Source organism: Sphaerodactylus townsendi, linkage group LG05, assembly GCF_021028975.2.
Source record: "Sphaerodactylus townsendi isolate TG3544 linkage group LG05, MPM_Stown_v2.3, whole genome shotgun sequence".
Lineage (NCBI taxonomy): Eukaryota > Metazoa > Chordata > Lepidosauria > Squamata > Sphaerodactylidae > Sphaerodactylus > Sphaerodactylus townsendi.
In genome coordinates this window covers 80,756,046-80,780,861 of record NC_059429.1, presented here as the reverse complement: position 1 = coordinate 80,780,861, position 24,816 = coordinate 80,756,046, and the positions used below count along the sequence as shown (strand labels likewise).

The following is a 24,816-nucleotide window of genomic DNA, read 5'->3' as shown; positions in this document are numbered from 1 at the left end:
AAATCAAATAAAGTAGGGAAAGGAAGAGAGGAGGGAGGTCAGCGGAACCCCAACACATTAGGCCAAGCCAGTGGGTGGAGATGATGCATCACTGATTTTCCCCAAGCAAGGCTTCCTGATTGACTAATTCCTCCTTAAGCAAGGAGGTAAAACTGTCTGTATATGAGGGCTACAGCTTTGTGTTGGAGCATATGATTCACAGGCATAAGATCTCCATTCATGGCATCCTCAGAGTGCAGAGCTTCGGGAAGCTGTTTCCAGATAGAGTTCACAGTACAGGACTAGGGCTGCTACTACATCATTCTTGTTCTTAGATATTAGAAATGGCCCTGAGTGGAGATGGCTTGCCCATTGGATGCATGTTTCTGCTTCATTTGCAAGATCTGGCTGATGAGAATATTTGAAGTCTGAAAGAAATCCTCCTACAGATTATATTTGTAAGCACCCATTAAGTGCTTTTTACCTTCCCTTGTAGTACATGATTTGACCTGCATGCTTGAGTCCATTCCTTAATCTGTTTCTTAAATCATACAGGCAGCCCCAGTATGTAATACCACTGTTTCCTCTTGTCCTTAACACATTGTAATAAAGGGGGTAACTTGCTGTCAGAGACATATCGGGGGGAAATGGTGCCTGGGTACAACACCTGCCCTAGGGCCCCCTCCGCCCCGCCCCCAATACTTGGGGGCAGCTTGAACAGGCACCACAGCAGCAGGCTGGCTCCTGGGCCAAGCTGCTGCCATGATGCCCGTCCAAGCCCTCCCCGCCCATCTCCCACCCAAGCCCTCGGGAGAGCAGAAGCCAGCCTGCAGGGAGGTAAGGGCAGGGCGTTGTGGCAGATACCTGGCGGGAGAGAGGCATCCCCACCACGTGGCTGGATCTCTCCCCTGCTGGGGGATCGTGCTGGTGCGAGAGGCCTCTCGGCTGCGCTGCTGGGTTCAACCTTGGGTGCCGGCAAGCGGCACCTCAGCACAGAGGGAGCTGCCAGGCCCCAGCCGAGGCGCTGCACTGTGGGAGAGGCCGGGCGCAGGGACCTGGCCATTGCTTGACACTCCCCCACGTAACCAAAAGGCATGCGCCCGGGGACATGGGTGGTGCACCACTGCCTGCTGTGTCTTTAGGGGAGGGGAAGTGGAATATTTTGTAGCCCCTGCCCTGCTACAAGAAGCTAGACTATGATTTTCAAATCCTTTCTGATCTGGTGATTCTATGATCAAAAAAGCTTCCCATCCAAGGGCACTGTCCTCCTCTTCAGTACTGCAACCACCAGTGTAGCTCCCCTCCCGCTCCATCCCACCACCACCTTTCAAGCTGTCCTATCTACCTTCAGCTGAAGAACCAGGTCCATGCTGTATTTGCAGAGGGGACTGATGTCATTGAGGATCAAGGCTGTGATGATGTCAATTCCATTTGATTCATGTGTCACGATGCAGCTCTGTAGATTAAATCATGGAGTTATCCAGTCAGCTCCAAGCTTCCTCCAAATCCCTATTTAAGCTCAGATAATCAGGAGTACCTGGGAACACTTTGGTATGTTCAGCAATATCTCATTCTGAACAGGTGACCCTAACTTAACCTCTTCCATCCAACCAGCAGCTTCATCAAGTGATCCTACTGGATTGTTACAGGCTGATGTTACCTGATTCTCATGGCATGGCCCTTGGCAATATTCTGTCAGTGTCTCCAGAGTCTGAATGATAAGGGCCACGTTGTATTCATTGATGTAGAGGCCCAACAAGCCCAGCCGTCCTGTGGTGCTGCCACACATGATATCTAGAAACTGCAGTGTCTCACACACCAGGTTGTAGTTAGTCTTATTGTTCTGGCAGCGGAGAAAATTCTGTAAAGCACAACAGCATTTAAATTGCATCTAGAAGGTACAGTGTTTTCCCACAGTGCTTGCATGGAATTCACACCAATGCAATGGTAGGTTTACATAAGGAAATTCCAGAGATGCAGCCACCTATCAGTCTATTGTAACAAAATAAAACAGAAGTCTGACAGCACCTTGAATCCTAACAACCTAAGAGTACCAATTTCACTGGAGGATAACTCACTTGGAGGTCCCGGTTGTGATTCTCGCACAATAGCTGAAGGAAGCGAAGAATTGGCTCCATGATCAAGACTGCCATCCCCATTTCATTGCTCTGGTTTCTCTCTCGGGAATCATGGCCAGTCCGGAAACCTACACCCACTGGGTAACGGGATGGAGCATTGGGTAGCATGAAGGTTGTTACTCGTCCTGCAAAGAAATCCATTCTTGATCACTTGCCAGCACTTGAAATCCATGCTTGATCACTTGCCCCAGAACTATTAGAGTGTGGGAACCCAACCTGATTGTCCTTTCAGACAAAGGCCATTGATGCATGCAGCACCAACTTTGCGGCTGTTTGGTTCACAGTGGAGTTTTCCCACAGTTTTTTGTTTAAACAAGGGATTCTCCTGTTGCAATATATCCCCACCAAGCTGATCCTCCATTTTGCCTGCCCCCACTTCCTTGTTCTATCTGTGCAACCTCCTGCTGTCATTTTTTTTTTTGGGGGGGGGGGGGGGGGGGGGCATTAATTTACCAGACCCAGGTAAGTTTTAGGTCTATTTTAAGGGTTGCTCAAGCAAGGGTGTGATTAAAAAAACCCCAGCTCTTTCAATCTTTTTGAAGTGGTGCCCCTAAAAATATAAAGAACTGCTGCCGTGTGGGTGGGAAAAGCTGGGAACAGCTAGAAAATCTGAAGAAAGCAAAACACATGTTGATTCCCTTCATTCTCCCTGCAAAGAGAGTGGAAAAGTCATGGCACGGTGAGTTCACTATAGGGGGAAACCTGTGTGTATCCAAGAATCCAGCCTGAAGAAAATGAATGCTCAATGCAAAGGAGACTACAAGTACATAAATGGTCCCTGATATGCTTTCTTCTTTGCTGTTCTCAGCCTTTCCCTTCCTCTATGCATCATTCAGATAGCCAAGAGGGAAAACCCCTTGGCCTTCCAGAAGACTGTCGCATTAAAACCCAAGGAATGGTGAGAAATATAAGGTTGGCTTATTTGTTATTCTGGAGATGAGGCTAAACTATGGAGTTATAGAGGGCTATCGGTGGGAATCAGAGTGACAGAAACCACACAAAGGGAAGCCTCTCCTTTCACCTGACAATAATTTTGGGTTTGCCTAACATGATAACTAAGCCACACAGGCCACCCAGATAGCCTTTTGGCTTTCTGGCTATAACTAGCATATGCTGGAGTTTTTGCTTATCAATGATTGGTTTAACCCTATTTTGCTGGGTACCAAGGATAGCAGAGAATGGGAGGAACAAAACAAGCCTAATGTGCTTCTGTTCCACATTCTTCAAGAAGGAATCACCGTTGCTCAGTCTAGAGGTTGAGAGCGATGGGCCTGAACCACTTTTGGAGGCTTTTGCCTATCTGGTAGGGCAAATACTACTTCCCTACCTATTGCTCAGAATGAATGCTCCGTTCAGAATGCAGCCCACATTTCCCTCATACCTTTGTTGCCATGATCTGGGGAGTCCTTGTCCTCGTGGGGCTTGTTGCCAATGTCACTCATGTTCACAGTCACGGTGGACTTGACTTCCTGCTGCGCCTTCTTCATCCGATCATGGAGAACTTTAAAGAACTTTTCAGATTTTTTGTCGCTGGTCATCAAATTATAAAACGATTTCTATTGAGAGGAGCAAGGGATAAAAAGGAGCAACAGTTAGACATATCCCTGTTAGCCTTCACCATTTATTTCACGACTCTTGCACATCTTTAGCAAACAGCGAGCTCAGGTTTAGCACTTCAGTTCTTAAATTCCAGATCCTGGAGCACCCCTGACCCGCAAAGACCAGTGAGCAAGTCTCATACTGAGTTAAAGTTTTATTATATGCTTATCATACTCCTCCTTTCAAGAGTACAAAGTAACATGCAAGGTCTTCCTCCTCTATTTTAATTTCACAACAATGAGGCAGATTAAGCTCAGTTAAGCAAGTGGCTGTCTCAAAATCACTCAGTGAGCTTCATGACTGAGCTGGGATTTGCATTCAGGGTTCCCTTGTCCAAATCACTCTGATCATAGTCTCAAGATGATATAGCAATTAGAATATCAAATTTGAACTAGGGAGACTCATGTTCAAAGCCACACTCCGCCATGGATTTTTGCAGGATCGCCTTGGGTCAGTCACAACCTAACCTATATTGCAGTGTTGTTATGAGGATACAATGAATGAGAGGAAAACAATATAAACTATTCTGGGCCCGCATCGGGGAAAAAGGCAGAATAAATGAAGGGAGGGAAACACTACACCACAGATTCATATTTCCCATAATAATGAATGATGGCAACAGAGAGAGGAAATATGTTTAACAGAAAAAGTAGTTTGATCTTGTTGGTCTTATGATATAATTTCCTTTTTAAATCACCAATTTCCCTTTGTAGTAGCTCAGTTAGAAGGTAATTCATTGTAACGGATGAAAACTATACCCACTCATTTAAGGAAATACATATATTCTACATGCCTCCACCTCACTGAAACCTTAACAGCTTAAATTAGAACAAGTCTAGAAATGTGCATTTCAGAGAGGGATCATATTTCCAAAATAATTTTTAAAAAGGCAAAGTCAAATAGCCTCTGCAGTTTGCTATTTTTAAAATGGCCCAGCAGAGGGAGTGAGTTACTAAAGAAAATTGATTGCTGCAGTTAAGCCTCTCAAGAGAAGGATTAAAAAAAACTGGCTAAAAAGTCTTAACAAAAGCCTGCTTCTGCATCAACCAACTTCCAGTGTAATATTTTGAAGCTCACACAAAGGAGCTTTTCCACCAGACATGTTTCTGTATCTGCTATTGTGAGGCACAAGACCAGGCAATAAAATGATACCTAATTTCAAAATAAGATACCATGATAAATTACGAATGGAGTCACTTTCGTTATCTCCATCCCTGATATAAATGCTTGTGTCTCACAATCACAGTGCAGCATCACACACTGAGCTGTGTACACAATGTGTGATGTTAACCCTAATGGTCAAAGTAACCATGACGGAGAGATTATGACTCTTCTCAGTTCTTTTAAAGATAAATTGAGCACAGGTGTCAAACTCGTGGCCCTCCAGATGTTATGGACTACAGTTCCCATCATCCCCTGCCAGCATGATGCTGGCAGGGGATGATGGGAACTGTAGTCCATAACATCTGGAAGGCCTCGAGTTTGTCACCTATGAATTACAGTCAGGTGGGGCCCTAATTCAGGTCAGGGCCATGTGAGGGGAGGAGGTTTAACTCTGCACAGTTTTGCAAATCAAAACTACACACACAAAGGCAAGTTATGATAGCTCTCTTCAAGAAAAGAGTTACTTTTTTCTTTTAAAAGCTAGTAACTGCCCTTGGTGGAGCTTGATTTGATTAGCAAAAACATGTGGAGATGGAAAAGTTAAAATTTCCTCTCCCACAAGGTCACAGCCCTGCATGACTGTAATTCAGCTTTTAAAATGTTGGGATGATCTATTAGTGGATCTGCCCACACCACTAGAAGCAAAAGCTCACAAAAATTTAATACTTGTATCTCTGTGTTGCCCCCATCGAGTAATCGGATGGCCAAGCGAATGCTTTCCTGAAAAATCTTCTCATTCTTGGTATTCATGATAAGATCCGAAACCAGCTTTGTGGCACCTTCTCTGTCCAGCCGGCACTGAACAGCTGCAATTACCGACCAATCCTGATCTGAGCCTGTGAGGGGAAAATAATAATATTATGAAGAGAGCTGAATGACCTTGCTGAACAGCTTAACATTAATATAATATAATATAAGGAAAGGCAGGCTGACTCATTGGTTAATTTATCACCTGTGTACATGGAAAATATAGAGTTCAATTTAATTCCTTCCTTCGGGCGGATTATGTGACTGACCAAAAAAAGCAAAAGCCTCCAAAGGGACCTATATTAGCATAAGTAGGTGATGAGGAATAATTTGTATTAATAAATAGCAGTTACAACTTTAGCCATTCAGAACATCATTTCCCTCACTGTATGGTAGGGAACACAGCATCTGTCTGCAACACAGGAACAGTCTAAGAGACAGAAAGGAACTAAAAGTCTTGATTCAAGCCTTGACAACTTTCAGCACATCAAACTGAATGCCACCCACCAGCCTTGTGTAGTAAGTAGCCAACCTCAGCCAACAACTAGAGCTTTTCAAGCATTGGAAAAGCCACAATACATGGTCAGCGTGGTCTGTGTCTGGAACAACAAATCACAATTTGTTCAAGGCCATTTTAGTTCCTGAAAGCTAGCTTCTGTCTCTTCACCACCTAAACCGACACACAAACATTTACAGGCATCTTAGTCTTTAAGGTGCTGCCAGACTCCTGTTTATTTATTTGCCAAAGACTAATACAGATACCCCTTCTGGAATTACTCACAAACATTTGTAAATCTATTCCTGTGCCTGTGTTATAAACAACATCATTGCAGAAGGTGCCAGAGGAATATAAGAAGTCAAAATAAGGGCCAGGAAAGAAACGATGCAAGAACTGAGGGAGATAAAACCAGGGCTACAGGCTACTAACCACTTCCAGAAGTGTCAACAATCTCCCCTTTGGAGCCAGCTCTTTTGGGTTGCAAGTAATTAGTCAAAAGCATTTTCCTCAATGTATTGCCCTAGTGTGAGAAATAAATTAGATGAGTCATGAGTTTTCAACTAAACTTTTTAACACAATCATTAATAATTACAGTTTTCAGTCAGGTTCCCAGTGAGTGAGGCAGGGCTGCTAAATTATGTGAAAGAACACAGGTGGAGGAGTTTTGGGTAATTAGAGATGAAGGGTCTTGTTATCATGAAGGAGTCTCTACTAAGGAGAAGGAGAGCATGCCCCAGAAAGTTAAGTGAGGAAATAAGAAACTCAAGGCTGGCTTGTTTATGTAAGAGCAAAAGCTTCTCAGTCACTCACCCTGTCTCCGTATTTGTTCCTCTTCACCAACATCTGCTGCAGTGTTCTTAGCACTTTAATGCACAGCTTCTCCTCAGCTTCCATCAGGTCTTTGGTATGCTGGATCAATCTAGCCATGAACAGAAAGCAATTAATTCCCTTCATTTCTACTACACATATACACCATGTACACAGCTAGAAGTCAAAAACAGCTAGAACACTGTTTCTGGCCTCTGTATTTCTCCTTTGCTCTCCCAAAGAGCTCCAGTTTTCCCCACTACCAGTTGTTCATGTGTTCATATACACAACCTGGTCATGGCAAGAAATCCAACATGATAGCTGAAACAGTAGGAACATAAGATGACTGAGTCTCCAAAACAGCAGGTCAAGGAATGGGGCTGACCCACCCTATAATTTTACTGAGCAATGGTGATATAGGATTTAAGGTTGCTCCTCAAACTATGTCATGATCCCATCTTTCAGGACTTGCTTACTTGGAGAGGAAACCACCGCTTTCACAACGCTGGTAGGCCTCAGTTCCTTCCAAGAAAAGCAGTTCTGGACAGTGCAGGACATCCACTAAGACTGAAAGTTCAGCTTCCACCAGTGGTTGCAGACGCTCCTCTAAAGAATTGATGATGTCCTGTAAAAGCACAGTGGTCTCAGTCATGTCATGATTCCAAAATCATGTTCTACAAGTGTGGAATTCAGCTTTGAACACAGAATTCAGCATCTTAACAATCTTATCGTTTTTTAAAGCAAGTCTCTAGTCTTTAATCCTACAGAGACAGTGTGAATATTGAAAGTGCATGAGCAAAGCCAGAGGATGAAATTTCCAGTATCTATACACATCAGAACTTCTATGCTGGCATGAAAGTTTGGCCCTTCCCAAGAGTGACAGGAGAAAAATAAAGAATGTGAAAGCAAAGCCACTTCATCAACATTTATAATATATGTTAGATGAGGGAAAATATGGTCTCCAAAAGAGACCATAATCTTATAGAGAACACTCTGGGCTCCAACACCACTGCAAAGAGTCTGAAGGTTCACCCCAGTCAATAAATCAATTGTCACCCCACACCTGCAGCTTCTCAATGATGTTCTTGTAGTCCCACTGATTGGCTGTAGCTGAGACACGAGGGAAAGTGCGTGAGGCTGTCTTGTAGTTGGAAGCATTCCTTTGTGCATTGCTGATGGCACTGCTGTTCAGCAGGGAGCTGACATGGGCATCAAGGTCCATGGGTAATAAAATGGAGCGGCTCTTAGCTGAAAGGAGAAAGGGCTTATACAAAGAAACTCTGGGGCAGAACACCACTCCTAGTACAATGCCCATAATTATACCCAAGAGCAGAGCCACACAAACACTGCTCTCATACTGTACACTGCTCCAAAGAGCTAACACATTCCTTGATAGAAGCCACAGTTACAACCAACATCATAACTGCTGTCATCCAAATTCTTGCACAATGCAGTGTACAGCCATGTAAAAGTTCAACCAAAAAAGCAGCCCAAATGATTGCCAATCCCAAACCATATTGGTGTAAAGGGGGATTTATAGTTCTGGTGTCTGCCATACCTTCCTTTGGTTCCTCCAGGTTCAAGCCTATGCACACTACCAGGTCTTTTTTTCCTAAGACAGTTTATGATATGCTCCTTACCGACCATAGCCAGGGTGCGAATGCAGGCTTCCACTGAGCTTTTGTGCTGCTGCTGCAGCCAAGGGCACTCCAGGAGCCTCATCGTAGACTGAAGGAGCTGCACCACAATAGTCTGATGGGTCTGCAAGAGCAAGGGGACAAGACCTCATGAGGAGGGACACATCTGTCAGGGCCACATGTTATACTTCTAATGCTAAGTAAGCCTCAGTTAAGAGGGCAGTTTCCAGCTAGGCAGCTGCCCTTTCAGTTGAGATTTCTGAACTGCCTCAAAGGGGTTCAAAGGGAAAATATATTTATAAAGTGCATACTGAACTCTCTATTTGGTTACAATGAACACTCAGTTTCTCCCTCAATAAATGATACATGTTTTTCAGGGATCTGCCTGGACCTTTTGGCCAACATGTTCCAGTTTAGCATGAAGCCCAATCCCAATGATCCATGCATGTGTCCCTCAAGACAGAGAAAAGAAGCTGGATGTTTAGCTGCAAATCTCTGAAGTAAGATTTTGCTCCTCAGCTGTCTCTGTGAAATCTTCTACTGTTTGGTTACAAAGAACTGCGAGGCATGGGGAAAGGATTCAAGACTCAACCCATTTGTACCTGTAGAGAGGTGCTGTTTTCAGAAAAAGGGGAACTGAAGAAGGCATTAATTGTGTCCAGTACCACGGTGAGAACATACTTCTCCAAAGTAGGATCTGACAGGCGCTTCTCACGTTTCTTGCACACCTGTATAGACAGAAAAGTAGGAACAATATTTTATAGTACATTTTGAATATTTAAAGTATTTGCCAAGCATGATCACAGAAACCTTTCCAACAATCTTGCAGGGTGAGTGAATATTAGCTCCAGGATGCACATAAAGGGAATTAAGTGGCCCACGTCTGGACACCTTGTGAGTTCACAAACAAACAAACTGGGACTTTCCAGCTCAGACATTTGACTCCTGTACAATAAGAACATAAGAACATAAGAACTAGCCTGCTGGATCAGACCAGAGTCCATCTAGTCCAGCATTCTGCTACACGCAGTGGCCCACCAGGTGCCTTTGGGAGCTCACATGCAGGATGTGAAAGCAAGGGCCTTCTGCTGCTGCTGCTGCTGCTCCTGAGCACCTGGTCTGCTAAGGCATTTGCAATCTGAGATCAAGGAGGATCAAGATTGGTAGCCATAGATTGACTTCTCCTCCATAAATCTGTCCAAGCCCTTTTTAAAGCTATCCAGGTTAGTGGCCATCACCACCTCCTGTGGCAGCATATTCCTAACACCAATCACACGTTGCGTGAAGAAGTGTTTCCTTTTATTAGTCCTAATTCTTCCCCCCAGCATTTTCAATGGATGCCCCCTGGTTCTAGTATTGTGAGAAAGAGAAAAATTTCTCTCTGTCAACATTTTCTACCCCATGCATAATTTTATAGACTTCAATCATATCCCCCCTCAGACGTCTCCTCTCCAAACAGTACAATACCTACTCTGTAGAATCTGTGTCAACTCACACCAGGCTGAAGGAAAAATAGCTTGAAGCTAATATTTCCAGACTGAAATGTATCTGAGGAGCAGAAGACTGACCTCTCCTTCTAACCCCCAGATTAGGATACTGTCCTGGGCTGCCTAGACAAATAACAGAGCCCTCTGTATTCTCTAATAACCAGCCCTGGCCCACACTCCCTCGTATTGAAACCATTTGCCAAACTGGATAAATGATTATTACGTGCAGTCATAACAGCACAATATAATCTGGCAAAGTAATTCCTTGTCACACAGAATATAATGACAATAAAACATCATCTAGCTTAGAGAACAGCGCACAGAATTATAGCATGAATATAAGAAAGCTGAATCCATCTACCTAGGCATTCTATCTTCCAACAGTTGCTGGCCAGGTACCAAATGGAGGGTTATAAGCAGGATATGATAGTGATATCTATCTGCTGCTGACAGCCTCTAGTACTTAATATCTATTACCTGCTAACAGCCTCTAGTGTATCAAAACACAGACATTGTGCCAAATATCATAACTAATAGCTTGCAATACATCTATCCATGTGATCATTAAATCCCTTTTAAACAACAACAAGCAAACCATTTTTGCTAATGGCCATCCAAGTACCTCTAGCATTGAATATCATAAATGGAGGTGTCCTTGTACAGCAAATCACCTTTCCAACAATTTCTCCAAATAGCTGCAAACCACCAGCCCACACTAGAAAATGGCTTCCATTTCCCCCCTATTATCTCAATAACATTTTTGGACCCCAGCACCCACCCTGGCCATGTCAAGGGTGAAGTTCTCAAACAGTGTCCAGATGTGGTTGCTGGTGTAGATTTCCTTCATCTCCACCTCAGTGTCCACATAGCAGTGGTTAACAAAGTTGACATAAGCAATCTTCACCTGAAAGAAGACAGCAAAAGAAACCAGGGTTCAGATCCCTGCACGTGGTACAAGAAGTAAGAAAGAAAATGACTTCCACACTCACCAGACTCTCCTTTGTATTAGCACTTTTTCATTAGGACCCTGATGCCCTCCAGAGCCCACTCAGAACTCAAGGTAACTTGAGCATTTGCCCTTTTGGTTTTCAAGAAGACATGGAAAACAGGTTTTATTTTGGAGGCCATTCAGTGGAGGGTTAACTGCTTTGACAAATGTGTGTGGTGTGTTGTTTTTATCCTGTTGATGGATTGTTATTTTTATGGGTTCCCAAGTTATAGTCATTTTGTTAGCTGCACTGATCAAACCAAACATTTAAAATAAATTTTGGCAATAATTTTATCATCTCATTCTGCCTTTTCTCCAAAAAGCTCAGGGCCAAGATTGACAGAATTTGGAGAAGTTTGTTTGCCTCAAATGTTTCTAAAGGAGAAGAATCATAGAGTATAACCCACCCTGACACTGTGGTAAAAGGCAGGTAATAAATGTAAATAGAATAGAATAGCATTTAGCACAATTACCTCAAATCTCTCAGTATCTACCGTGTTTCCCCGAAAATAAGACAGTGTCTTATATTAATTTTTGCTCCCAAAGATGCGCTATGTCTTATTTTCAGGGGATGTCTTATTTTTCTGTGCGTCAGACATGCTTCCAAACAAAAACATTGCTACGTCTTACTTTTGGGGGATGCCTTATATTTCACACTTTAGCAAAACCTCTACTACATCTTATTTTCCAGGGATGTCTTATATTTGGGGAAACAGGGTAGTATGGTCCTCAGGGTTAACAAACATGGATACTATGTCATATCATTCTCAGAGCCACATTTTAATATGGTTAGTGGCTGCATTTGACTTTCTCTCCATTACATTACCACCTGTTTGGAGCAAATTAGGCTGGCAAACGTATTTTTAAAAGATACATTTTCTCTCATGTGACAGAAGGGCTTATATGCACAAGAGATGTGACAGAAGGGCTTAAATGCACAAGAGAATATCATAAAGTTTTTGCATAAAGCCTTTGCCTGCCTGAAACTATGACAGCCAGCTACATCCTGCCATTACCTCCGTGATACAGTCTTCATGATCGACCACTCGCACCACATCCTCCAATGGAAGTAGAGACGTGCACTTGATCTCTGTGTATACATTTTTGCCCTCAGCACAGGCTGCCAGTAGATCCACCAGAGAGATGATGGCATGATACATAAAGGGCTGTTTACCATCTACTCCATCCCGGGCGAGATCAATGTCATCATACCAACATATTATTTCAAGGCCTTATCATTATAGAACACCACCACATCATCTCCAGCATTGGTCAGCTATAGAAAAGGGACAAAAACTGTAAGCAATATGACTCCATGGGGACATGAGTGGCAAACCTTTGTCCAGGAATAATCATAATCCAACCTCTCCTACCTCACCAGGCATATACAGGCCAGGGCAGAGCAGGTTCTGAAACAATGTGCAGATATCTGAGAGTATGAAATCTCTTTTCAGCTTATATCTACACTCTATTTTATTTTTCCAAACTGTATCTGACCATGTGATGTGGGGCCTCTGCCCATACCATTGGTGAAATGGTAGCTAGTCTGGTTTCAGACACAGCATTCACAGACCATTCTAGCATACAGTTCTCTCTAAACAAATATGTAACAGTGGCAGCCTGTGATCCAGCAAGAGGATGGTCTCTGGAGTGGCGTGATAATCTCTAGAATGGCGAAGGAAGAGAATTTTCTTTTCAATAAGCCATTCTGTTATCTGAAATACAATACCCAAATTGAGATATATCAGGACCTGACAGGGCACAGAGATGACAACGTACCATAGACTTAGGCCACAACTTCACTCTTTGAAACATGCTATCACATCAAAACGTTTAAGAGATGGGCAATAGCTAAACAGAGATGCAGATCTCACACTTGGGATGTAGCCCCATTGAGTAGAATTGTACACCTTCTCCATTCCCACATACTTGTAGATGACTTTTGCCTCTGTTTTTTCCTATTTTATACCTTGACAATAGAATAATGCTGAGCTGCTTGAATAAGGAAGCCCAGCCTGTAAGGCCACCACCTCAGGGATCAACAGGCTTGATAGACAACCAAATTTTCCCCTCAGCATTTTCCAACTTATCCCCATTACTTGGTATTATAAGAAGAGTTGCAGTCAAATTATCCAGTAAAGGCTTGTTTTATCAGGGACCAATTTCCCCTTTAAGTTTGAAACCTTTTCTCCCTTGAGGATGGTTAAGGGTTTTCCCTCAGTTCTCTAACAGCCTTGCATCTTGATCTGACCCGCCTCTCTATTCTCTTTCTTGAGTTTTTCCACTATTCACCTAACACAGCAATGGAGCCTCACCTCTGTCATTATCATATCCTGGCACTTCTTGATGTATTTGCCCTCAGCCTTGATGATAGTGTGCAGAAAGTCAAGATATTGCACATGACGCCCATGTGTGGCTAGGCAGTGGATGAAATGTTGCAGCACAGTCTCACTGATCTCTGAGCACAGCTGGTAGTTGTTCAGGAAGATGTGCTGCATTGTCTCTGCCTCCAGCAGCTGGTGAGAACAAGAAGGTATATGAATGAAGGTTGGGCTACAGGAGGCAGAATAGCTAGCACAACCTGTGCCTCTCTAGACTCTCCTCAAGGTAGTTTATTTTTTAATGTATTTTACTGAATGTATATCCTTCCCATTCCCAACCACAGTCGGGTTCTGGGGGCATACAAAATTTAAAACAGATAATACAATAAAACAATACAATAAACCAATAACAATCCTAAACCTAAAATCTACTGATGGTGAATAATGGACAGCAGAATCCCATAATATCCTACAATATATCTCCCCATTATTACAGCTCTTTCACAAAGTGTTTGAGTATAGAGAACAAAAGGCAAAAGACACAAAAGGGGGAGGGTGCAAAGTTGATCACTAATTGCCAAATTAATAGTTGGAATTGGTAGTTGGGGGGCCAGCAAGATGGAATAATGGATAGCAGGTAGCATCAACCAAATGCTCAGTGGAACATCTCCATCTTACTGGCCCTGCGGAACTGACCAAGGTTCTGCATGGCCCTGGTGTCAGCAGACAGAGAGTTCAACCAGGCTGGAGTCAAGGCTGCAAAGGCCCTGGCTCTGGTTGAGGCCAGCCTAACATCCTTGGGGTCAGGGACCACCAGATGATTACTGTTGGAGGACCAAAGTGACCTCCATGGGCAGTATGGGAAAATGTGGTTCTGAAGATACAAGAGCCCCAGACAGCTCAAGGCCTTAAGAGTCAAAACATACACCTTGAACATGATCTGGAATTCAACTGGCAACCAGTGCAGTTCATGTAGCACAGGGGTAATATGCTCCCTCACTGGTGTTTCACTGAGGAGTCTCACTGCTGCATTCTGGACCAGTATTAACTTCCAGATCAAACTCAAGGATAGACTTGTGTAGAGTGAGTTGCAGTAATCCACCCTGGAGATGACCACTTCATGGATCACTGTGGCTAGGTCTGAATGGGCTAGGTAGGAGGCCAACTGCCTGGCTTGTTGAAGACAGTAAAAGGCACTTTGTGTGTGTGTGACCTGGGCCTCCATGGATAAAGAAGATTCCAAAGTCATACCCAGGCTCTTGATGGTTGAAGCAGATTGTAAAGCCATCCCATCAAAATGTGGCAGTTGGAAACCTCCACAAGCTCCCCCTGACCCAACCACAGGACCTCCATCTTTGATGGATACAGCCTTTCTTAACTATTCAGCCAGGGCCTCCAAACACTGTGCCAGAACATCTATGGCTGGCCCTCCATCAACAGAAAAAGCTGAGTGTCATCAACAAATTGATGACATCCTAGCCCAAAGCTCCAAACAAGCTGTACCAGAGGCTGCATATAGATGTTGAAGGAGACTTGCTTTCTCTGGTGAGCTACTAGACCATCATCTGGCATTTTTCACTTGTTTATTTATTCCAACATCTTCCAATAATTTTATTAATATTAATCTAATGGAGCTCAGAGTGGCAAAAGTGAGGCTGCTTTGTTTGTTTGTTTAGAAAATGTATACGTCACCTCTCCAGAGGCCTGCTTGAGCCTACTCACAAAATATACCAACACAGCAAAATTATTAAAATGACAGCATATAGTTATTAATCAAGAACAATACATAAGAGTAAACTAAGGCAAAAAAGCCCATCATAAAACAACATGCAACAGCCTTATCCCAACTAACCTGTAGGGTAAATTAGGCTGTGTGACAATAGCTAACCCCAGGTCCCCTCATTCAACAGTAGTTAATCCTCACATCCCAATGTAACAACTATGCTATTTGGGCAGCATTAGCTGGTCTGTCAAAATAAATCTCTTTTTCCCCGGCTTCATTCTGCTGAGTATATTTGCTATTTTATTACACTTTGCCCTTTTCTCTTACCCCAGGAGTGAGGAACAAGCTGAGATGTTTATGCAGAAGGGCCTGGTTTTCTTGGTTGCCTGCACAGAACTTCTGCAGGAACTGGTGGGTTAGTTTCAGAATCTCCAGCATCTTGGTGTCACCCTACATAAGTTTGTAAAGGTTAAAAAAAAGTTTGTGGAATAAACAGACCTTATCTACTGACTAAGGAAAGATCCAAGAAACAATTACACATCCCAAAACATATTCAGGAAAGACAGACACCTTACAAGAAAGGTTCTGGATACAGAATACTTTATTTGGAGAGAGAAGGTTGGACCCTTTCCACCCTTTAAACTCAATAACAAGGCTGGCAACCCTAAAGGGGCTACCAATCTTCCTACCTTTTCATAGGGAATCTGCAGCAGGTCCAGCATCACTTTGTGAGCATCCATGTTCTTCAGCAAGCGCTGCTGCTTCTTGCGCATCTGTTCACCCACTCCGCACATTTTATTTAGCCGTTCCAAAATCTGAAGGAAAACAAAGAAAAATGTCTACTGCACTGAAGGTGACTTAATGGCAGGGCAAATTCAGCAAACGTAACCCAATTTCTAGAGAAGCAGGCGGAGGTACCATCTCATGTGACTGCCACTGCAGGATTGAGAGACGTAGCTCAGCTCAAGGTGCCTTGGGACTGGAGACAACTCAGCTTAGGCTGTGCTAATGTGTTCTTCCATCTCATGGGACATCATCTGACATTGTTCTCTGTCTTACTCTAGCTCACTAGAAATTGGATGACAATCTCAATCATTAAGAGATTAGACTGCATCTGGCTGTGTAGCACAATTCTCTTCACACATGATCTGCTCTAAAGGTTCTCCAGTTTTTTCTGACAGATTCCCTAAGAGAATGACAGGTGCAACTACTTACCCCTTTAACCAGTTGATAGTTCTCACTACTTTTCTCTCCAGGGGTCCCAGGCTCCTCATCTGCAGCATGCTGGGGGTGGGACAGAAGGAGAAAGATCATTCAGATGGGTAGACAAGAGCTAAATAAAAAAATATATAAACCATTCTGGTTCAATAACCATCAGCCCTCCTGTTATTCACTAGTAGAAAACAAGCTTTGGATCCAGCCAATATGTAATTCTGCATGATATATGGAATGATGTGTTAGGTCTAACCCTTTACACCTTATAGCAGTTTGGCTCTTACCTCTTTCTTCTCCTTTTTCTCTCCTTCCTGTCCATCATCTCCCTTGGAGCTGCCCTTCTTTTCCACCCAGAGTTCTGACTTTTCCACCATCATACGCAGTTTGTCAAGCTCTGACTTGATCACTTTATAGTTCTCCACATCCTGAGCAGAGATAAGCAGCTGGACCTGGATTGAGATAGCATAAAGTACATCAGCTTAATCTATTCATGGTGCTGGCTGGTAAAAGAAGACAAATCTGGGGAAACATAGCTATATCAAAATGGAGTACAAGACCATTATCTTTCTCAAATTATTCAAGGATTCTTCACATTGTTATCATAAAAACCATGAAGCTCAAAGCCCAGAGATGTGTGCGTGTAAGACAGGACTACATACAGAACAGAAAATATCTTGATGCTGAAGTTGCTTAGGGACATGAATGACAATGTCCTTATGTGCACATAAAAGCTCTAGTCTTTTCTCGGTGCAGATCTAGAACACATGGAAAAGTTGTTCAATGAATGTAAGGCTTATTGCTGGATTGAGTTGATGCTAGGATATTGGCAATGATATGCAAAAGTTACAAAAGCATCATAACAACAACCCTATAACTAGCTCTTTTAACTTTGGCTGCTACTTTTTAATATGGTCCTTCTGACATTTCTTGCAAAAACAACTTGATGGTTTTGTGGTGTTACTGTGATCATATAATCTGAACTACACAATAATCATGACAGATTGACTGTATTACCCACACTTGAAGCACTGCAGGGTGCTTCATTTTTATTTTTATTACATTATCTATTTGAACCCCGGGAGCATAGCAATGGGGCCTTTGTGGACTAAGTGCCGCAAGCAAAAAAACCCCACTTTTCCCCCTCTGTCAAATCACAGGTAGATTCACAAAGGCAGAGAGTATATTTAACAGTGACAGAAAGGTAACCATCACACATCAGCTGCCTGACCAGTTACACTGAAGAATAAATGTTTAATATGATCCAGACATAGGGGATAAGGCGGACTTACTGATCTGTGGTTCACACAGAACTGAGAATTACCTGCTTAAAGGTGTGTAGGACCTCCTGCCTTTGGCTGAAATGTTTGAAGAGGAGCTGCAGGGAGCCTGACACAAGTGGGGGGTAGTCATGCATTGTCAAGTGGATCAGCACACGGAGAAACATCCGCCCTCCTTCATCATCCACTTCTAACATGCTGCTTGTTTTCCTTCAGTCAAATTGAAAATAAAATCAGAACCAACCTTAATGTTGAGGTCCTCAGAATGATGAGATTGAATTGATTAAATGAGATGGAATTATTTTGATTTGCATGCATTAGAAAATAACAGGTGAAACCCTTGATAGCTTTTTAAAAATAATATCTCCTGGTTGCCCATGTTACCTATGACTCCAGTCAAACATAGTCTAATGGAAGAGTTACAATAGACAAGAACTTACCCAATCCCAAACATGGCTTCAGCCTGCTCACCAATCCGGTCCAGGTTCATTGCTGCAGCTGAAGGAAAATAAAAAAACATGAGACAGGAGACAAACAATCTAAGATGCCAAACTAAAAGAAATTCTGGGACTCAATTGTGAGCATGTGTCAAAGTATAATGTGACACCACAGTAGTGTGATAGAAAACATTCTGCCTTTGCTAAAAATAAATCTTCACCATTGAATGATATCACTTCTCCATTGAGCTGTTCCACCCCACCATCAAACCAATATACAAATTTTCTAGACACCACTGTGGAAGCATAAAAAACACTCTATACTGGAAACCTATGAAAAACTCAAACCAGAATGATATCAAGGAATTACTTGCAATATGATAGGCTGAAACAAAAACAACAATGACAATGCAACACCAGTCACATACAGCTCTCTGCTCAAGCTGGTCCAACACATCATTAATGATCTACAACCTATGCTGGATAATGATACCTTGCCTCACAGGCATTGCGAGGCAAACCTTTTCTTGCCACAGACAGACTCCTAACCAGTGGTGGGATTCAGCAGGTTCACACCACTTTGGCAGAACCAGTTGTTAAAATGGTGCTTGTAAACAACCAGTTGTTAAATTATTTAAATCCCACCACCGGAAATGGTTGTTAAATCCCACTACTGCTCCTAACCTTAAATAACCTTTTGGACACTATGGTGCTGGACACAAATTTAGCTGTTCTATGGGGGATCAACATGGCTACTCTCTGAAACTCCTCTAAATGCGTGTCCAAAGGGACACAGGTGGTGCACCTATATTCTCTATGTACAAGCAAGAATACTTCAAAAAATAGTAAAAACAAAAAACATGTTGGCTTCATAAAGGTTGATGATGTAGAGATGAGGGTCTTGACTAATGTTCTGGACCACCATACTAGTGCATCTCACATCCTTGTCTTTCCTGCTAAGTAACACAGTATAATGCTGCTTTTGTATATACTCTCCACAAACACATCTGTCGGATTAAAGGCATACATAGAAAAGATTAAATAACAGTGCAGAACTCACTAGAGATAAAGAGACAAAGCAATTCTACAAAGTTCTCAGTTTTTTAAAAAAAAATGAAGACAAATATCAGACTCCTGAACCTCTGAAACATATATTCAACTATCTTTCTCAGTTTTCCATCCTGCACTAGCATGATCAAGGAACAAACCCTGTGTGGGGCTATGCAGACAGGAGCAGGCTTTACTCTCAATGGCTGGAGTTATTAGAAACAGATTTACCTCCCACCACCACTGACACACAAACATCCTAATACATCCTTAGGAGTACCATTTGGTCTTCTGCCATAGAAAAAAGATGATTTCTGTTTATTCCTGTGGGAAAAACTAAAACACTTAATTGGAAACACTTCAGATCTGTCCTTTAGCCCTGAAAATAGTTGACTGGCCATTGCTGGCAGAAATCCCACAATGGATTGCTGTCAGAAATACTAGACAAGATGTCCATTAGCCAACAGATAATTTACGCCATCATGAATCGCATGGACTATTCTGTGATGCTGTTCAGAAGAATTTTACAATTCCCTTGATCTTCCAGGCTTCTGATTGGGTACAGATATAAAGTAAAAGTCTGTTCACTGCATTAAAGATGACTTGTTTATCGCATGGCTACTTGCACATCAGGGTAAATTACCCACAGGAAAATAATGATCAGTATAGATCCACTACTGCACTGCCATCTTTTCTTTACTCCCTAGTTTCCCAACTAATGATAAAATTCTCTACCATCTGCATGAGGCATACAGGGATACATAAAAAAAAGAACTATATGCAAGGTGGTATTGGCAGTTTTCAAGGACACACTTCATAAGACACAGACTTTAATTTACAAATTAGATCTCTGTCTTTAGAGACATTATTGACTATTAAGGCAAAATGGAGTCAAAAGAATTCCATAGCTCACTTGAAAAGGGAGAAAATAAAGCAAGAAACAGAGATTTACTTGTGGAGTCAAAGGCTGGAGCTGTTCCATCAGCCCCACTGTCTTGCATTGGGTAGACCTCTACAAACTCTTTCTTGAAGACAGAGAGCAAATAGGAAATTCTGTAATCCAGTCGTACATTCAGGATAAACTGGGGAAGAGCAAAGAGAATGGAATTATTGTGCTTTCTAGTTTTGCACTGTATTTCTCCACTCCCTTCAAGTTTCAAGCCTGTATAGATAAAAGAATCATCAGAAGCAGCCATTATATCACAGTATCATATCATACAGTCCCAAACTCATATTGTGGTTATCTACAATCATGGACTTTCTCTCACCTGTAAAATCTCCAGTATTTTCAGCTTAGTTTCCATCACCACAATGTTTTCATTTTCTATGCTCCTTCCTCTATCTACTGGCTCTTGAACCACAGCAGTAGTCATAGTTGAGGGACCAAAGATCGATTGTTTCCTGCTCAGGACCATAGTAGACATCATCTGACCAACACCATGGATAGATCTCCGGACGTTCTTTCCTGGAAGAGCAAGCAAATTCTTCAAAGTGGAAGCTGGTCCTACTCGCACTGATACATTGCACCGGGTATTTGGTGAATTTCAAAAGACACACTGGAAGTTACTTGCAGGGGCCAGGGTCAAAAAGGCCGTGGCCCTGGTTGAGGCCAGTCAAATCTCTTTTGGATCGGAGAACTCCAGAAGATTACTACTAGATGAGCCTGATGCTCTCCATGGGTGGTATTGGGAAATGGGGTCCCATAGATGCAAGAGTCCCAGACCATTCAGGGCTTTGAAGGTCAATATCAAAATCTTGAACCTGATCTGGAATTCAGTTGGTAACCACTGCAGCTGGCACAGTCCAGGTGAAATGTACAATCTTATAGGACTCCTCATGAGAACCCTTGCCGCAGCATTCTGGATCAATTGCAGTTTCCGGAGCAGTCTCAAAGGAAGCTCAGGGTACAGCAAATTATAGTAGTCTCGCCTGGAGGTGACTATTGCATGGGTAACTGTGGCTAAGTCAGGGCAGGACAAATAGGGCGCCAGCTGCTTTACCTGACTTAGATGGTAAAAACAGTAAAAACCAAATAAACATGCCACACAGTATAGTACAATATAATTTAGTGAAGGAACTATGTCAATACGCAAAAAGCTGCAAGCAGAGGAGTGCACAAAAACTTAACTGGCACAAAGCAAACGTAACACACAATGCTGGAGAATAAGAAAACAAGAATGGTGACCAGTAAGTGTCTAACAAGATAAGTCCAAGTAAGTGCAATAGTCTCCAGAGCCTGTGCAAAGTGCAAAGTTCCAAGGATTAACAAGATGGGACATTCCAGGTCTTTCCTGTTTCGCAGAGTAACATCTCCTTCAACAGCAGCAAAATTGTTGGCAATATTATAAAGCCTGCCTGCATATGAACATTTTGATCCTCTAAAAAGTAAATTACAATTTTAATAAATATTACATAATTATATGCATTAGTCCTATTAAATATATATAATTATTATGTTATACAAAGCACATTCATTAAGTATATCAAAAAATAACAATAAATAGCAATATAAATAAGAAAAAAATAACTCATGTAAAAAGTCTTATATCAAACAGACTAAGACATATCCCAAATGTTCCTGTGGCTAGATGGTAAAGATATTCTCAAGTTTGCTCATACAGTCAGTCAAATCACCAAGATAATAAATATAATGAATAACAAATTACAAACAGGTGACTAACTGAAAGGGCACAATATATTAAAGAGACACAACTCCAAAATAATCAAGCAAATCATAGACAGAACCAGCAGCAAGAATCAAAGAACCATACAATGCAAAGACAATAAACTGAATAATTATAAAAACCAAGTATAGTCAATCTCATTATTTAAACCAGATGGCTGGATACTCCTGAACATGTGAATGAGCTTGGCTTCTGCCCTTAGAAGATGTTGCCTGATGCCTTTTTTTTGTATATAAAACCCATGTAAACCAATAAAACATTGAATTTGTTGTTGTTATCGATTTAATTAATTATATATGTGAATGTTGTACACCGCCCAGAGCCCCCAGGGGATAGGGCGGTTTATAAATCGAAACAATAAATAAATAAATAAATTTAAAATCTGCTTCAGCATGTTTTCTTTCCATAAGATGCTGAAAAAGGGGGGCAGGGAAGACATTCCAATATAAATTGGAGAACAACGACATTCAATTAAGTATATACATTGCCTAGTATAAACATTTTAAATGTCCATTTAGTTTTCAAGTTAGGGCGTTCATATTCTGAAATGTCCATTGACTGGGCACACTAGGAACAATAGCCACATCTGTGGTGCCCAATAATGGCCGCAGGAGTAACTTCTTTCTGTTAAAAAATCAGAACTGACTCATGAATCCCTTAAGTTGGTTTTGCGTCTGTCTGGAAATTAAAAATGTTTACAACTTGCTTACAATGGTTAGAACTAGACGAACTGAGCATAAATATTGCTGCTGATGAAGCAGATGTTACTCTGCAAAATGGGGAAGACCTGGAATGTCCCATCTTGTTAATCCTTGGAACTTTGCACTTTTCACAGGCTCTGGAAAGCTCTGGAAACTAGAGAGCAAATGGTTGGCCTTACAGTCTCTCCATTCTAGTCAAATCAGATTTTAGTTTGAAATGGAAAACATTTGTTCCATACAGGGCAAAAAAATGGATTTCTTCTTGTAGTGGCTTCCCGTTTTTCCTTCAACTACACTGTTCCTCTGTATTTTTTATAAGATTCCCTGATGCCCAATTAGGCAATGGACACAGAAGACAAAGTCTATGTTAGTTCAGTGATTACTAAATGTCAGCAGGAATTTGTCAAAAATATGTCATAGATTTAATGTTTAGTAAACCAGGGGAAATCTGTAGGTGTAATATTTAATTTTTATTTAAAACATTTTTATGCCATCTTTCCACCCAATAAGACCTGTCTTCCATTAAAACGCTCTTAGCTTACCAGTCATATCATCATTATACACTGTCTGCATCAGCAGTTGAGGGTTCTGGACACAATCTATGATGCCAAGAAGAGTCCGTGTCAGGCGCAGCAGTTCACTAAAGCTATAGAAGCCAAAGTAGATGAGATTGTGGGCAAGACTGACAACCTGGAAAGAGAGACAACATTGGTTGGTGAAGCTGAAATCACCCTGAAGATTAAAAATGTTGTCAATCTATTAGTAGCGTAAATCAGAACACATTCTATTAAAAGCTACAGAGCTGCAACTGACATTGATCTGACCAGATAATGGCAGCAGCAAGAGTAAGCTCCATTTTGTCTTAATGTTAGGTCTCAAACCTTGAACCTTATGTCTTAGGGATATCAGTCAGAGATCCAATCTGTGCTCAACCACCAAATTCTGCCCAAATAAGGAAACTGCATAGCAGACCTGCAGAGCTGTTCCAAGCCATAGAAACAGTCCATCAAAATCTTGACAAGAATATGCCAACAAATATGGAAAACAAAACAGTCCACAGACTGGAAATATTACCTATAACCATAGTATTACCTTTAACAATGTATGGGTGTGAAAGCTGGTCAATATACATTCCAGTTCCCAAAAAAGGAGACATCAAAGATTGCAGCAACTATCAGAGTATTGCATTAATTAAGTGAAGCTCAAAATCTTACAACAAAGACTGTTAATATAAATAGAACAAGAAATGCCTGATGTTCAAGCAGGATTCAGAAAAGGATGAGGCACTAGAGATTATATTGAAAATGTGTATTGGTTACTAGAGCTATAAGATAATTTCAGAAGAATTATGTTTCATAGATTAAAGCAAAGTTTCTGACTATGTAGATCATGAAAAGCTACAGCTGGTTTTAAAGGAAAATGGGTGTGCCACAACATATGATTGTTTTGATGAGCAACCTGTATTCAGGATAAGAAGCTACTGTTAGGATAGAATATGTAGAAACAGATTGGTTCCCAATTGGCAAAAGACAAAGATATAGTTTATCTCCCCATCTCTTCAACCTGCATGCAGAACAGATCATAAGGAAAGCTGCATTAGATTCAGATGAACAAGGACAAAGAGTGAAAATTGATGGGAGGAACATAAACAATTTGAGTTATGCCAATGATACTACATTGCTGGCTGAAAATAGTGAAGTCTTAAAACAACTGCTGCTGAAAGTTAAAGAAAAAAGTGCCAAAGCAGGACTACAGCAGAACATCTAGAAGACAAAGTAATGACTTCTGGAGAATTACTCAGCTTTAGGGAAGATGATGAAGAAATTGAAATTGTTGAAGACTTTCTATTCCTGGGCTCCATCATCAACCAAAAGGGAGTGTGGAATCAAGAAATCAGAAGGAGATTAAGAGTAGGAAGGGCAGCCATGAAGGAGCTAGAAAATATTTGTAAGAGTAAGGATCTGTTTCCTGGCAACCAAGATCAAGTTAATTCATGTCATAGTATTACCTGTAACAATGTATGGGTGTCCAGGAAAGCTGGACAATGAAGAAAGCTAACAGGGTCTCAGAGGAGGGTGAAGTCTCCCACCTTGCAGCAAAAGCAGGTTCCTCACCTCAAAAGTGAGCTTGTTCTTCTCCTCATTAGCAAAGGGCACGGCTTCACTAACCACATTGTTGAGATAGTCCTCTACAAATTCCATAGTGCTGGCAAATTTGTTCTTCTTGTCATCCCGTGAACTATTCAGATTGGAATCATAGCTGCAAAGGAGAAACAAGATTGAATAATAAACCAAAGGGAGTACCTTATCTCCAGCACATACCATCTTTATCAGCCCAATCCAGATGGGGCTGGTGGGCAAGGATGG

At 41.8% G+C, this 24,816-nt stretch overlaps 1 protein-coding gene across 1 annotated transcript in view; it reads right to left on the bottom strand.

Moving 5' to 3' along the window:
* The window catches only part of ITPR3 (inositol 1,4,5-trisphosphate receptor type 3), a 118,458-nt gene that overhangs the window by 14,875 nt on the left and 78,767 nt on the right, over positions 1-24,816 (bottom strand). Inside the window, 25 exon segments of the mRNA XM_048497870.1 lie at positions 1,325-1,435; positions 1,640-1,840; positions 2,058-2,242; positions 3,499-3,673; positions 5,547-5,716; positions 6,556-6,646; positions 6,937-7,045; positions 7,410-7,558; positions 7,997-8,181; positions 8,574-8,694; positions 9,173-9,298; positions 10,836-10,961; positions 12,062-12,271; positions 12,274-12,321; positions 13,361-13,561; positions 15,417-15,539; positions 15,779-15,904; positions 16,305-16,373; positions 16,589-16,753; positions 17,626-17,791; positions 18,022-18,079; positions 20,018-20,147; positions 20,334-20,530; positions 22,993-23,140; positions 24,565-24,709. Of these exon segments, the coding sequence (XP_048353827.1) occupies positions 1,325-1,435; positions 1,640-1,840; positions 2,058-2,242; positions 3,499-3,673; positions 5,547-5,716; positions 6,556-6,646; positions 6,937-7,045; positions 7,410-7,558; positions 7,997-8,181; positions 8,574-8,694; positions 9,173-9,298; positions 10,836-10,961; positions 12,062-12,271; positions 12,274-12,321; positions 13,361-13,561; positions 15,417-15,539; positions 15,779-15,904; positions 16,305-16,373; positions 16,589-16,753; positions 17,626-17,791; positions 18,022-18,079; positions 20,018-20,147; positions 20,334-20,530; positions 22,993-23,140; positions 24,565-24,709 (3,535 nt within the window).